We start from the raw sequence: 15,000 nt of genomic DNA, 5'->3' as shown, positions 1-15,000 counted from the left end.
CGCATGGGAGCAGAGCAGCGGCCATTAGCTAGCTGCACATGCACTAACATGCACACGAGGAGGCGAAGCTCAGAGAAGCTCGTATTACAACACATTTATTTACTGCTCAGGTAGACATTACTCCACTTTATCTTTAGTAGTTTGCTGCTATATTGATGCTCTGAATGCCATAAATAGATCCTTTAACGGTGCCGTGCTCTTTATACGCCTTCCCAAGAGATCACGTTGTTTTTTAATTATACTGTTAAATAAATACCTGACATCTAATCTGACCATAAATGTTCAAACACTCATAAAGGCAGAGAATCGTCAGTACAACAGTACGACTGACGTGATGTGATGTTAGCCTACACGAGGACGTACGTTTGTGTAGCTGGAGGCAGAATGATTCTCTGAACACGTTAGCTAACGCTGGCTAGCCCCTTTTGTTGCCTTGTTTTTAAACAATGGGTGAAGAAAACACGTGTGTACAGTCACTCTCCGGGGCCGCGAGTGTAGAACTTAACCAACGGGACCAGGGAGGCTGACCCTGAACGTTACACGCTGACCGACTCAGCAAACCAAAAAGGAAGACGGACTTCTCAAAAAAGGTTTGACATTATCGCCAATTTCATTTCAGAGCGGAAGAGAAAATGTTGCAATTAGTTAGTTTAGTTTAGTTAGTTTATCTTCTGTGAACCATTTTCTCTCCATCGCTCTGTTCAGCCGTCGGCGTGAGAGGCGTAGCAGCTGTAGCGGCTAACGGTTAGCAGGATGCTAAGCTATTAGCAGCATTTCCTCTCCCGCTCTGACACGCTTCGCTGATATCGTACGCTCCAGCATCGAATCAGTTTGTCGTCTCAAATGTTTTCAAGATGGAGTCAGCAAGATGACGCTTTCGTTGTGTAACTTGATTCGTGTTTGCCTCCAGCTAACGCCGTAATCATGGCGTCGACAGTGAAGGTCTGTAGTGAGCACTAACAACCCGTTCTCCTCCCCGTCTCATCACATACGTACGGACGGTCAAGTACCCTTGGCACTACCTTAAGGCAGTGTAACCCTACGCTGCAGGAGCAGTTTCAAACATGTGGTCAACGCCGTGGACTCGAACAAGACGAACACGGACCATCGGGGATTCCTCTTGCTTTGTGCGTGTTATAATGCTGCGGCATGAAATGACACGCGAAGCGACTATATTATTTATATATATATATATATATATATATATAATAGGGTTTCAGTAACAAAATGTGACATTTCTCTAACTGTTGGGGTTTCGGGATAATCCCCCCCCCCCGCCCGCTCCGAGCATCTAATATTGCCGCGGCATGAAATGACACGCAAAAACTGCGAAGTGATAACACGCAAAATGACTCGTTTGCTGCACCATCACAATATGTTCTGATGTCCACATAATTCTGGCCGCGCAGGCCGGCTGGTCGCTGAGCATCATGGGAGACATTTGGACGGGATCCAGATCTCCATCACTTTAATGATTAATCAGCTTCATCTGTACTTACAGAGCGGCTTCCTGTACTTTATGACCACTGCACACCGCAACACACACACACACACACACACACACACACACACACACACTCTCTGCCAGTAATAGTACACTTCTAGTTTCCTGTCTGATTTCTCCATTACTCATTATCTGTCTTCATCCCTCCATCTTCTCCCTCTCCTTCACAATAAAAGTCCCTCTTCCTCTCTCTCCATTTTCTTTCATTCTAACCTTTGATTCTGTCAAAATAAAAGCCCCCAATAACTCCTCTGACACATTTAATAAAGAACTATATTAAGACACATGTTGCAACATGGTAAAAATAATACTTCTTGGAAATGAAAGGTTTCTTCATTCTGGTCAATTTATATTGTATTATTTTGTGTCTATTTGCATGATTGTATGTTTAATACGCTCGGGGTACGAACATGAACCCGATCCAGTGAAAAATAAGCACAAACCTCAAAACTGAAAAGTATTCAGCGCAGAGCTTAAAGGACTTTAATGGAGAACTTCGCTGACATGTGCCGGGACGTCCTGTGAGCTTCTGTTGGGCGACTTCCCCGTGTGTCTGGCCATACCTCACGTCTCAGAGCGAGAGGAAGCAGTCGGCTCACGACCTTCATCTCCGCTCTGGACAAATGTTCTCCTCCGATGGCGTCCGGCACTTTAGGATTATTCTGTAGTGCATCGGCCATCGTGCCGGATACATTTATTGTTTCAAGATAAAACTGCATATTTTAGGCTTTTTACCAGAATCAGAAATACTTTGATGCCAAGATATATCAATAAATAATAAATAAGTAAAGATGTGTGCTACGAGATATAACTTATAATAATGCTGAAAAATGTGATGTATGATTCAAATGCAGAGATTTGATATATAAAGAGGAAATGTACATTAAATAAATAACTGCAGTGTAATCGTGAGCAGCTCGAGGTCGTCTGTGATGTTTTAATTATATATTAAAAGATTATTTTATTAAAAAAACCTTTCATGTGCAGAGGAAGGCAGATTTTATTTCAACTCATGATAAATGTGTTTCAAACTAAAGTGCTGCGTTTATAATTCAACTGCAGAAGAAGAGCTGCAGGCCAGACAGCAGATTCATTGATCCCTGGAGAGGTGTGTGTGTGTGTGTGTGTGTGTGTGTGATTACAGTAATGTCTTAATGACAGATGACATCACTCTGTCAGTCAGACCATCTGTCTCCGCTCAGGGAACATGAATAAATAATAACTCCTGTCAGGACATGAAGACACGGAGCAAAGATATTAAACTGAAACTAAAATAAATATCCTTTATGAAAAACTTATTACAATATTGACTGGTTCACAAAACTAATACAAATAAAATAAATATGAACATACATTTAATTGTATTTTTGATGGTATAATTTCTAACTACCAAAAGAAGTCTTTATTTAAACAGTTGGTGTTAAATGAGTTGTAGTCTGTGTGTGTGGAGGATTCATAAAAACACAGCCAGTCAGAAAGAATGAGCCTGTTTATTAGCCCTCATGTTAATCATCAACATCTTCATCCATCTTCCTCTCCCTCGGCCACCGACAGTCTCGTGGCTCGGGTTCATACACAACTCTATCTGTCAATAGAATCTAATAGAAAAATCTGCAGGTTACAGTTCGGACGTCTGTCCGTTAGAAAAACAACAGAAACCAAGAAACCAAAAAGCTCCCCGTCTCCCCTTCAGGACGAGGGGGCGGGACTAGGAAGATCTAAAGCGGAGTGGACGTGCGGTGTCGTGTGCAGCCCTGGTTGGGGGGGGGACACCAGTTGGTTACTGGTTTAGACCCGAGCCTGGAACTGGGGCTGGACACCAAGCCGCCATCCACTCCGTGTTTGTTAATGTTTCGGGGAGTAAAACCCCCTCACTACAGCTCTCCTCGGCTCGGAGCCGCCACGCTAACGAGCCGCGGGACCGCTCAACACGCCCGCGAAGATAACGCTGGAATCACGTGGTTCGATTACACACGTGTTGGAAAACTGATCCCGCCAACTTTTTAAAACGTGGCGACGTCCGGACAGACGGAGACAGACAAGAGACAGTTAGCCTAGCAGTCTTGAGAAAATAACACTCAGCTTCTCTTCGGTTAGACACAACATGTGAATTAAACAATATCATTTTTAACAGGATAACAAAGTACATTTTTAGCTGGAGAGCACCCGCCAGAGTGGAACATTTACACAAACCATATTATCTTATCGACAAACTGAATATTCAAAACTGGAGATTTAAATAGACCCCTGTACAGGAGAACTCATTATTATCGTCATCATTATTATTATCATCATCGTCATCATCACCGTCACACATACAAGAAGCAGAACCACTGATTCAATTTTCAACTCAACAGCCGCCAGATCTCCCTCGAGACAAACCTCTCTGTGGTCCGACACACGACGACCTCAGCTAACGCACGGAAACACACACTAACAAACACACACACACCGGACAAACACACGGCTAACGGCTGGAATTACATCTCTACGAAGGTACACAAATGTTTATGCAAAGGAGGGCGTTACGAATTAAACTTGAAACTCTAAACAAGCTAACTAGTAGATCTAAAATGCTGTTGAAAAAAAAAAAGGCAAAAAAATACTTCCACGTTCGTACATGTATTAAAAAATAGCCACAAAAACTTCTCCAAAATGACAACCGTGCACGTTCGAGAAACATAATCCAGCCTTAACATCCAGCTAACGCCCACTATGTTCAGCACGCAAAACACACGAACGTACACACAGTTTAGCTAACGAACATTCAGCACCATTAAGCTACAACATACAAAGTTTTGCTAATGTAGACAGTAGCTAACCTGTTCATACAGCTAGCATACTAGCTAACAAACATTCGGCTAATTCAGGGAGATTTGTGAAGGCTGACACATTCAAAGATGTTGCTCCCTTAGTTAGCCAAGTTAAGATAAATGGATACGACGCCTAAATAAGCGATTTTGTTTTTTACATCGTTATGGCAGTTAGTTGGCAGGTAAAATTAGCTTCTTTATAACTCGCAGAGCGGATGATATTTGTGTTAATTTAGATGTTAATAAGGTTTTTTGGAGCTAACACGCAGCAGACAACTATCTCACACAAGTTTAACTTCAAGTTCACGAAATACAGTTTAGCTAGCAAACATTTACACAAAGTTTAACTAACGTAGATAGTTTAGCTAACCTGGTCATACTGCCAGCGCACTAGCTGACAAAGCCCAGTTTGGAAAAGCTGACATTATTCAAAGGTTTTTCTCCCTTAGACACCGATGTAGTTATAGTAGAGAAATGGATATTAAGCCGTAATTAGCAATTTTGAATTGTTTTACATTATTATGGCAGTTTGTTAGCATGTAAAACTAGCCTCTTTTTAAGTAGCAGAGTGGATTATGGTCGTGTTTATTGGGTTTTATTTAATGTAAGTGAAGGTTCTTTGGAGCAATTTTGTCACCGGTTTGCTAGTTCTGCAAAAGGTTTTTCATCGAAATGGTTAGAAATTCACAATATCTCAGAGTTTGATATGTCCTGGGAGCGGAAAGGTGTTTAGCTTATAGCTACACATCCAGCAAACTCCATTAACAAACAGAAAGACTTTCTTTCAACTTACAAAAAAATCGCAACGCGCATGTTCAGTAAAAGTTAACACACACCGCTAAGCTAACGCAAAAACATAGTTCAGACAGCACATCTTGTCACTGAGACGCCTTTCAGTGAACATTCAGCGAATAAAACACAGCTAACAGTTAAACCACCACATTCATTCAGCCAACAGACAGTTGAGGTAACGCATCTTTTTGCTAACGAGCCAACTTTTGCGTTTAGCTAACGCGCTAGTTTAGCCAATACATCGCTAATAGAATCGCTAACTTCATTGTTCAGCTCCTAACACTTCTTCTACAAACAAATCGGCAAAGTAGAAATGCAGAACTAAATTACAACAACAATAATAATAAAGTTTCACTTTGTAAGAAAATAGTAATTTCCCCCTTTTTAATGTAATGAAAGTTGAGTTGCGGGGAAAACGTGGTGTCGGCTGGAGGTTTAGATCCTGTTGAGGACACAAACTGTTTGACCACAGAGAGATCTGGCTTTAGACAACGCAATATAAATCGTCATTTATTCATCATTACATCATAAAAACTAAAGAATCACTATAGAGATACAGGAATAAGAACTATCATCAAACCAAAAGAAAAACAATAAACGCGTCATTGCACCTCCAAGATGGCGACTAAACAGGTAAAATTAGATCGAGAACAAACAGACCCAGCGAGCACAAATTTAGTACAAAAAACAGTTTTGTCTCTGACGGTAAAACATTACATTTCCATCTGACGCTATTAAAATATTTCTATGCCAAAATAAAAAAAAAAAATAACTGAGAGTCAACACACACAATCTGACGCATGCTTTAAAACATTATCATAAACAAAAACAATAATAATAATAATAATATCTGATTTTCTTACTCAAGACTGCTAAGCCTTATACCGTTTTCTTATTGGAAAATAAAACTAGACAAAATATAGATTATACTGGATTTTTTTTGTTCAAAGCCACACTGATACATCTTTAAGTTCAAGTTTGATAAAAAATAAAACAAAAAGAAAAACCAGGTCTACACTGTGGAGAGAGACCAGAGGCTAGTCCGAAAAAATCTGCCCGACAAAATATCAACTTTGTAAGGTTAAAAAACAGAAAAGAAAAGAGTTCGTGATTTTTCAGTTAATCCTTAGTTTTCTCTACAAAAGGAAGGAGGAAGCGGCAGAGCGTTGCTAGGAAACCCCGATTCGGTTGCCGTTGACGACCATCCGAGGCCTTCACCGGTGAGGGAGGAGCCTCTAGTGATCCTAAAGAGACAGGAAATGACATCATTGTAGTGTGTTGTTTACATGTTGGAGCAGCAGTGAGCAGAACCTTCGAGTGTAAACTAGCGACGGGCGGGTGAAGCGCCGAGCCGGGAGGAGGCGGGGCTTACCTCCACGCAGATACCAACGTTTCATCAACCACGGCCGAAATAATCTGCTGCTTTGTACGTGTTGCGTTAGTCCCAGGTACGTCAGGAAATCAAACGCTCAGTGAATTTCACCGAGCTGTGTTCCCCGTCTCCAGCGAGTCTTACAGCGGCTGAATTAATCTGGTTTACTACAGCGGTATGAACCAAAAATAAACAGATTTTGCTGTGATTAAATGACAATAAACGTATCAAAAGAATACCGAAGTAACTACATAAAGATACTGATTAATAAAAAGCCTAAATGTATGCTTCGTGAGGTCTGTCCGTAAGACAACAATCAAACAACTCTTAAAATGCTTGTTTTCTGAATGGAGTTTGGTTGGTTAAGGGCTAAGCTAACAGTGTAGCTCCATTAACACTCAAAATCAAGTCATCTGGGCAAAAACACAGCAGCGACTGTTTGTACTACAGACAGTCTGCAGTTTATACATTTATAAACCTTTTGTCCAGTCTCTGTTCAGATACGAGGAACTGTGGCGCTCTGAGTGCTAACGGCTACTGTTTTCCTCCATTTCTGATTCAGTGACAACGCTGTCAATTTTTTTCAACTCACACAAATACACCACCTGGCACGAATTTGCGTCTATTGGCTTCTTTGCATTGACTTTAAATCAGGGGGGTCAGGGGTCAGGGGTGTCAGGGTCCAGTCCGCGGAATGACTTTGCAAAGTGTAAAAATGAGTGGTTTTGATCATAAAGTAAAATACTGTTCCAGATGCCTGTGACGAGATGTGTGGTGCCTTTGTAGACACACTGATCTGTAGGTTGCAACACATATGTGTAAATTATAAAATGAGACATAATATTGTTAAAATTGCTCCTTTTGTTCTTTCGGATTCATAATGTTTTGTAAGATTCATTAAATTTGAACATTTTCAGAATGTACTTTTCTTTGCACTAAATGAAGGAAACATTGCGAGTTGTGGTTGTTTACAGGTTATTAAGATGTCACTGGTCCGGCCCGCTTGAGATCACATTGTGCTGCTTGTGGCCCCTGGACTAAGATGAGTTTGACCCCCTGCTGTGTGTCCGCTGTGAACACGAAGCGGTGGAAGGGTTAGCATAGTGCGCGGAAGAACACATGAAGTTTGGACCGGACACACCCAACATTTTTCACTGAGGCCTGCGCTCTCCCAACGGCGTGGAGTTAAATCTGTAGATGAACGTAGACGTGTGGTGCGTTACAGATGTCGTGCTTCAGTAACATTTCATATGAACCTCAATGTGATGTTATTACGGTTCCTACATTACTCGATAGCGTCCTCGTGCTTAGGATTACGTCTTTCTAAAGCACATCTCCATACTTCTCAGTTATTCTCTCGTCTTTTCTTATGTTTAGCTGTAAAACCTTCAAACTGACGGCAGAAGCTTCGGACGTCCTCGCGATTCATCGTGTGACACCGTGTTTTTAAGCTTCGGAGCGTCCGTACTATTCGCCCATCTCTAGTAAACCGCGACCTGCATCAGGTGACTTCCTGTGTGTTACCTGTATCTGGGCGGCGTTCCACAGGTAGGGCTGCTGTCTGTAGTATTCTGCTAAGGCCGCAGTGTAGTCCGGCACCGAACTCTGCTGAGACGACTGACCTGCAGACACACGACAACACGTCAACACGTCAACATCTGCAAGTTAGTCAGTAGGGAGGACACCAGAGCAATGGAAATGTGGCGGGTTTGTTCCCGGTAGCATCGTCAGGGCTCGAGACGAACGTTGTGCCGGGGACGATAGAAAATGTGTTTGTGACGCAGGAAACTCACCATCGACGCTAATTCTCCTTTTAAAGCTGTGAACAACATTCTGCAGGAGAGCTAGCTAACGTTAGCGGTTAGCAGCCGGAGGTCCCATTGAGTTTCATTATGATGCGTTCAGGCTCTCTTCAGTAAAAATGTTGAAGGTAATTATAACGTTATCATGATGTGTTCAAACGTAATCTTGTAAAATGTAGGTTTTGGTGAGAAAGTCGAATAAATCCAGATGTTTGAAGATGTTTTCAATATGAAACAGATATTAGATGAATTATAAGACGTAATAAAAGAAGTGATGATGAGTGCATGGAGTTAGTGTTTGGTGGTGTATGGTGGAATATCTCTGCTGTTGGTATCTGTGACTTAAACCTGCAGTTAGAGAAGAACGATGGACTCGTGAAGATTTAAGTTTGACCTGCTGATTCCTATTTTATTTCTGACAAACATTATTGGCACTTTTCTTTAATGGAAAGTTTAACTAGGTTGATATTATTCTATACTGTGTATAGACATATTACACGGTCATCATCCAGAACTATGTATTTATTCATCTATGTCATATTTTCAATACATTTCTCCTTTCCTCCCGACGTCCTGAATCAGACGCTAAACTTGTCAGTAGTTTAAGAAATAAATTCTCTAAGAGTCTGAAAGTCTGTAACGATCGGTGCACGTGGAGTTTGAACAGGTTAGTCAGTTAAAGCTGCAACAGGAAGTTCACAACACGTGACGTACTCTGTTTCTTGTAGTAGTCCTCCCAGGCCTTACTGTAGTCTGTCATCTGAGGCTGGCTCTGCTGACCTACAGACACAGAACAGACGGCGAGTCTGTTAAAACTACACACCAGTCCAGAATCATCCTGCAGCTTCAAGACATCGAAGCACCTTTAAGGGACCAAAACCAAAAAGGCTCCAGATGCTCGAAGCCTTTAGTTTCATCACTGCATGTTGTTTATCAACTCGGATTATTTAATGCTGTAGATTTGTCCTCAAACTAACTCAACATTTTTATTTATTTCCCCTAAATGTACCACTTTAAGCACTTTAACGTATATTCTCACTTTTATCTCGGAGAATATTTGTTTCTTTTTTACGACTTTCCTCAACATGTCCACGATTACAGACGTTCAGCCTTCAAAACAAAAGCATTCATTTCTCAATTTAACTAAAATAATTAATCAGATTATTTCACACAAAACTGCAATAAAATTATTTAATTATGAAATAATACAAAAACCATGAAAAGCTGCTGCGAGTTTTATTTAAACTATTAACAGATTTTTGGTTTTGGAGGATTTTGTAGATGAAACAGCTGATTATCATTTAATTCAGAAGGGTCTATTCATTTTTGGCGGCCTGGTAGGACACACACACACACACACACACACACACACACACACACACGTTAGAAACATTCATTAGATGATCAGAATAAATGTCTGAATACTTGTGTTTGATTTATTTGAGGTTTTTCTTAATAAATATATGAAATCCTCACTTTGTGGTTATGAGGTGTTGATGAGGAAAAATGTATTTAAATGATGGTGTGTGTGCGTGTGTGTGTGTGTGTGTGTGTGTGTGTGTGTGTGTGTGTGTGTGTGTGTGTGTGTGTGTGTGTGTGTTACCTGGGTCTTGTTGTCCCGGGTTCTGCCAGCTGGTCTGGTAGGTGTTTCCCCAAACGCCAGTCAGGAAGGTCTGACCGCTGCCGCAGCTACACACAGAACACACACGTCAGTGAAACACACACACAGTTTTTTTTAATCTTCGAGAATATTCAAGTCCCCCACCCCCCGACCTGATGCATCAGAACCAGGAGCTCTTACTTCTGGTGTGCAGCAGGGCCCTGGGTGAAGGGGCTGAAGCCAAACCCTCCGTTACTCATGATACCTGAGCCCTGGAGAGGAGACACAAACGTTATTTAATCTGACGCTTCACATCCTCAGATTAAAATCTCCTGTTCGTTGGGAAATTTACTATAGTTAATTTAATTACACAGATTTGTTTGACATTCTTCCTGGGTGTGTATAATAATAAATTGCATGATTTCTGAGTGGAGTCTGGTGCTGCGCTGGATCTTTTGTTATTGTTCCAGATGTTTATTCATCTATAAAGTGTCTTTGGAGACGTGGAATAATTCCTCAATCCAAGAAAAGTTTCTCTCCTAAAAAACAATAAACATTGAACTCGATAGTAAAATACATATTTCACATATTCATTTAGAAAATAAAAGCAAACAGCCAGACTCAGATTAAACCTGGATTATATTGGTACAGGTATGATGAGGTAACGTTATGTCATAGCAACAACTCAGTAAAATAATCAAAATATAATTAGTGTTTTAATTTCCACATGCTTTCTGTATATGTTTATATTTAGTCATATATGTATAGCATATCAATTATTTTATTGTTTCTGTAAATATATATATGTTTTTAAATGTTTAAATAAATGTATTCATTATATAATGTAATGTTTTTCCTTATTTTATTTATTCTTTATATTTCCAAATGTTTATCACTTTATATTACCACATTAATATATTTTTATTAATTTTGTGTCACTTCTCTGACTCCATATTGCTGGTGAGGAGGTGCGTTTGATTTCAGAGCCTCTTGCTGAGTAGAAAGTTGTATGGAGGTGAGTTTGTTCCGTTTACCCCGATCTTGTCGTCTATGAGCTGACGGGCCAGGTCCATCTGCTGGGCGGTGCCTCTGATGGTGAAGACCCGGGTGTTGGGGTCGGTGGAGGGGGGGGGGTTCCTCTGCAGCTCCACGTGAGCTCCAGACTGCTGGTTAATACTCTTAATGGTTTCTCCACCTGCAAACGCACAAAGTGAAGATTCACCTGATGATTAAAACAAAGACGTGTTCACAGACGATGGCTGAACCTGAAGGCGTCATCAAGCAAACATCAAATAATATCAAATATCTCGTCTGATTTGAGGTCAGATTGTTAAACGGACGTCAGGAAACCAGAAGTTGAGCAGTCGATACAACACCAGAGGAACTCCAGGACTCTTGATACCAGTTTGACACCACAGTAACAACAAACACTAACTCCATGAAGTCAACTTCCTGTATGACTTCAGACTTCTGTCAGGAGGTTCAACAGCTCAGAGTTCATCTAATATCTGTTTTATATTGAAAACATCTTCAAACATCTGGATTTATTCTACTTTCTCACCAAAAACTTCATTTTAAAGATTACATTTGAACACATCATGATAACGTTATAATTTACCTTCAATCAGAACTCATTTTTACTGAAGAGAGCCTGAACGCATCATAATGGAACTCAATTGAAGCTACGGCTGCTAACAGCTAACGTTAGCAGTTAGCTAGCTTTCAACACAGATTTGTTGTTCATATTGCAGCTTTACCAGGGAGAATGGGGTCGACGTAAACTGGGCCACACTAACAACATTAGTGGAATTAGATTTATGTAGTTCAGACGCGTGTGATCCAAACATTTCCAATAACTCAGCGTTTTAAGTTCAAACAACATGTTTTTATCAAACCAAATATTCTGCTTCAATACATATTCCAGGGTTCCTCGAGGGGGGGTAGATAATAAACTTTGTTTAATGCCACTCGGAATCAAACTAAACTAAATTTGTACTGTACAATAAGCAAAATTAAAGGAAACACTCATTAAGACCTTTAACAGGTTCACATTAAAGTCTTATTGCTCTATTTTAAAGACTCTTTAATGACACGTGTTTCTATCACAATAAATAACGTAAGGATCATATCACGTCTCTGCATCAACACTTTCACACCAACAGCACCTGTAGAAAAATGCAAGTTGATTTAATAAAGAAAGAATAACTCATTTAATCCCATCAATCTTTATTCAAATTGAGGATTTTCTCATTTAAAACCTCAATAGAAGCTTTGCATGTAAAAAGGACGTTTGCTGCACCAATATAACTTTAACCGTGCACCTCCTGCTGCCCCGGAGGTCATTAACTCTTTGTTAACCAAATGAGCAGACCGTTAATGGAGCTTTTATGAGGTGAAGAGACGCAGAGCGGGATATCTGAATGTTTTCAGCCCCTGAATAAATCTCCATATTGTTCAGACTTCAGACATTTATTCTCCTTTTTATTCCTTTAAATCTCAACATTTGAAAATGGGATGTTGAAATCTTTTGTTCTGAAAATGTTGTAGTTTAACTTTAGATAACGAACATTTCCAACATCAATGAATCTGCAGATTATTCTCTACATTAATAGTTTATAAAATGTCAGAATATAGTGAAACTGCAGATGTGCAGGTTTGAGGCTGGAAACATTAAATGAAAGTGAGAAGATGTTTTGTATAATAAGAAAAGAAAGAAAGAGTGTGGTTGGTGTCATTATGATCCATCTGCACATTATTATAGTTGTATAAAATGTCTCTAAATCAAAGTGACAACAAAACATTTAAAGACATTTCTGCAGGAAACTTCCCTTTAAGGATGAATTACTGTTCTATGAAATGATATTCAGAAGCAAAGTGTGAATACATGAATCTGGTGTAAAATAATTATTTTTGAATATTTGACACATTATTGTCTAAATAAGTAAAACATTACAAAGATTCATAAATTAATAATTCACTTTTTGCTCTAATATAAATAATCTAAAGTGGATTTAAGTTCATTTATAACAGAATCTGATGCCATTAAATAAAAAATCGTTTTGTTTAATCTACCGTGAACAACAGGCTCCAGTTTGTGTGTGTGTGTGTGTGTGTGTGTGTGTGTGTGTGTGTGTGTGTGTGTGTGTGTGTGTGTGTCATTCATGAGTATTGTCCAATAGAAAGTCCCGACTAACAATAGACCACCAGACGCACAGAAACAGACCATATGGTGTCTAAACATCGAGTACTTGACATTTCTTTTTTTTCTGTTTCTTTTATTTTGAAAGCTGCTGCTCGACCCTCTTGACCTCCACACACACACACACACACACACACACACACACACACACACACACACACACACACACACACACACACACCTTTAAGTAGAGCCTGAGTGCCGCTTGTTGTTCGTCATGTGATTTTTAGTGTCGAGCGTCTTGTGAGTTCTCAGCAGTTTACAGGCTGCAGATAAAGACAAAGGTTAAATAAACACTAAACACAGACGTTGAATCCTCGGTGTGCCTCGTGTTTACGAAGACTTTGCATTAATAAGAACTGATAATTAAAGAAATAAAATTATTGCCCCAAAACTGAATCCACAAAGAATGAATTAAAGATTTGATCTATTTGTTCTTTAACTTCACTTTGCATGCGTTATTTCAAGTAACAACGGCCTGTATAAGAGTTTAGATAGTGGAAGGAAGTAGGGGCTCTTATTGTGAAATAAACAGGAAGTGGTGGTGGTGCATGTAGCGTGGATTAACCTTCACATGTGCAACTCAACAGAAATGGATATTAAATGTTCTGTCCCAGTAATATTCATATTAAAGTTTATCATCTGACGAGAAACGTTTGAGTCAAATAATCTGATTTAATCTGATGAAGGTGTTCTTCTGGATTATTCATCTCAAGTGTTTTTGTCCTAAATCAGTAATTCAGTTAGCTGTCAGCTGTCAGCAGCGGAGGTTCCATAGTTATGGTGCGTTCAGGCTCTCTTCAGTAAAAATGGGTTCTGATTGAAGGTAAATTATAACGTTATCATGATGTGTTCAAATGTAATCTTTAAAATGTAGTTTTTGGTGAGAAAGTAGAATAAATCCAGATGTTTGAAGATGTTTTCAATATAAAACAGATATTAGATGAACTCTGAGCTGTTGAACCTCCTCACAGAAGTCTGAAGTCATACAGGAAGTTGACTTCATGGAGTTAGTGTTTGTTGTTACTGTGGTATCAAACTGGTATCAAGAGTCCTGGAGTTCCTCTGGTGTTGTATCGACTGCTCAACTTCTGGTTTCCTGACGTCCGTGTGTCTATAGGACTGCGCCAGCATCAACACCTGTTTGTGTGGAGGAAGTGGATCAGATGATCGCACTGTACCGTCCAATGAGGTGACTTCATAGCTCACTCAGTGAGACATCGGCAGAATATTAAAAAGCGCTTCGATTGGAACCAAAATAAAAGGCTTCTGTGACTTCCTGGTTACAAGCAGCTCAACATGTCGACCTCCCTGCTTCCACTGAAGCAGGTTCCTGCTCCTACCTTTGCCGATGACCAGGCCACACTTGTCAGCAGGGATGGTGTAGGTCACTTCCTGCAGCGGACCAGGAGAGCCCATAGTCCAATCACCACGACCTCTGACCCGCCCGCTGCGCAGGGCCGAGCCGAAACCGTCACGCTCCTACCGAAACAAACAAAGTGAAGAGAGTACTGAGCGTGTGTGTGAGAGTGTGTGAGAGTGTGTGAGTGTGTGTGTCTGTGAGGTGTGAGTGTGTGTGTCTGTGAGGTGTGTGTGTGTGAGGTGTGCGAGTGTGTGTGTGGTGTGTGTGTGATTGTGTGTGTTAAGTGTGCGAGTGTGTGTGTGGTGTGCGAGTGTGTGTGTGTGCAAGTGTGTGAGTGTGAGGTGTGCGAGTGTGTGTGTGTGCGTTACCTGTGCGGTCTGGATGAGCTCGTTGATGAGGTGCACAGCGTGCTGGCAGCGGTCTGGTTGACCCATCACCATGGCAACACGCTCCGGACTGATGCCGTCATCTGAACACAGAGAGGTCAGAGGTCAGAAACAGCCTTTAATAATAATTCAATATTTTTTTAATATAGTTTAATCTGGATTATATTGG

General features: G+C 40.4%; 1 protein-coding gene across 1 annotated transcript in view; it reads right to left on the bottom strand.

The window, feature by feature from the left end:
• Window positions 1–2,975: 2,975 nt before the first annotated feature.
• The window catches only part of LOC115005819 (far upstream element-binding protein 3-like), a 29,380-nt gene continuing 17,355 nt past the window's right edge, over window positions 2,976–15,000 (bottom strand). The window contains exons 11-18 of the mRNA XM_029427783.1: window positions 14,814–14,914; window positions 14,426–14,564; window positions 10,918–11,078; window positions 10,085–10,155; window positions 9,887–9,972; window positions 8,998–9,063; window positions 8,006–8,103; window positions 2,976–6,353 (exon numbers count right to left, since the gene is read on the bottom strand). Coding sequence (XP_029283643.1) covers window positions 6,345–6,353; window positions 8,006–8,103; window positions 8,998–9,063; window positions 9,887–9,972; window positions 10,085–10,155; window positions 10,918–11,078; window positions 14,426–14,564; window positions 14,814–14,914 — 731 coding nt within the window. The 3' untranslated portion in view covers window positions 2,976–6,344. The remainder of the gene's footprint in view (window positions 6,354–8,005; window positions 8,104–8,997; window positions 9,064–9,886; window positions 9,973–10,084; window positions 10,156–10,917; window positions 11,079–14,425; window positions 14,565–14,813; window positions 14,915–15,000) is intronic.

This window comes from Cottoperca gobio, unplaced genomic scaffold (assembly GCF_900634415.1).
Source record: "Cottoperca gobio unplaced genomic scaffold, fCotGob3.1 fCotGob3_374arrow_ctg1, whole genome shotgun sequence".
Classification (NCBI taxonomy): domain Eukaryota; kingdom Metazoa; phylum Chordata; class Actinopteri; order Perciformes; family Bovichtidae; genus Cottoperca; species Cottoperca gobio.
The sequence above is the reverse complement of the archived record's forward strand: the minus strand, read 5'-3'. Positions and strand labels throughout refer to the sequence as shown.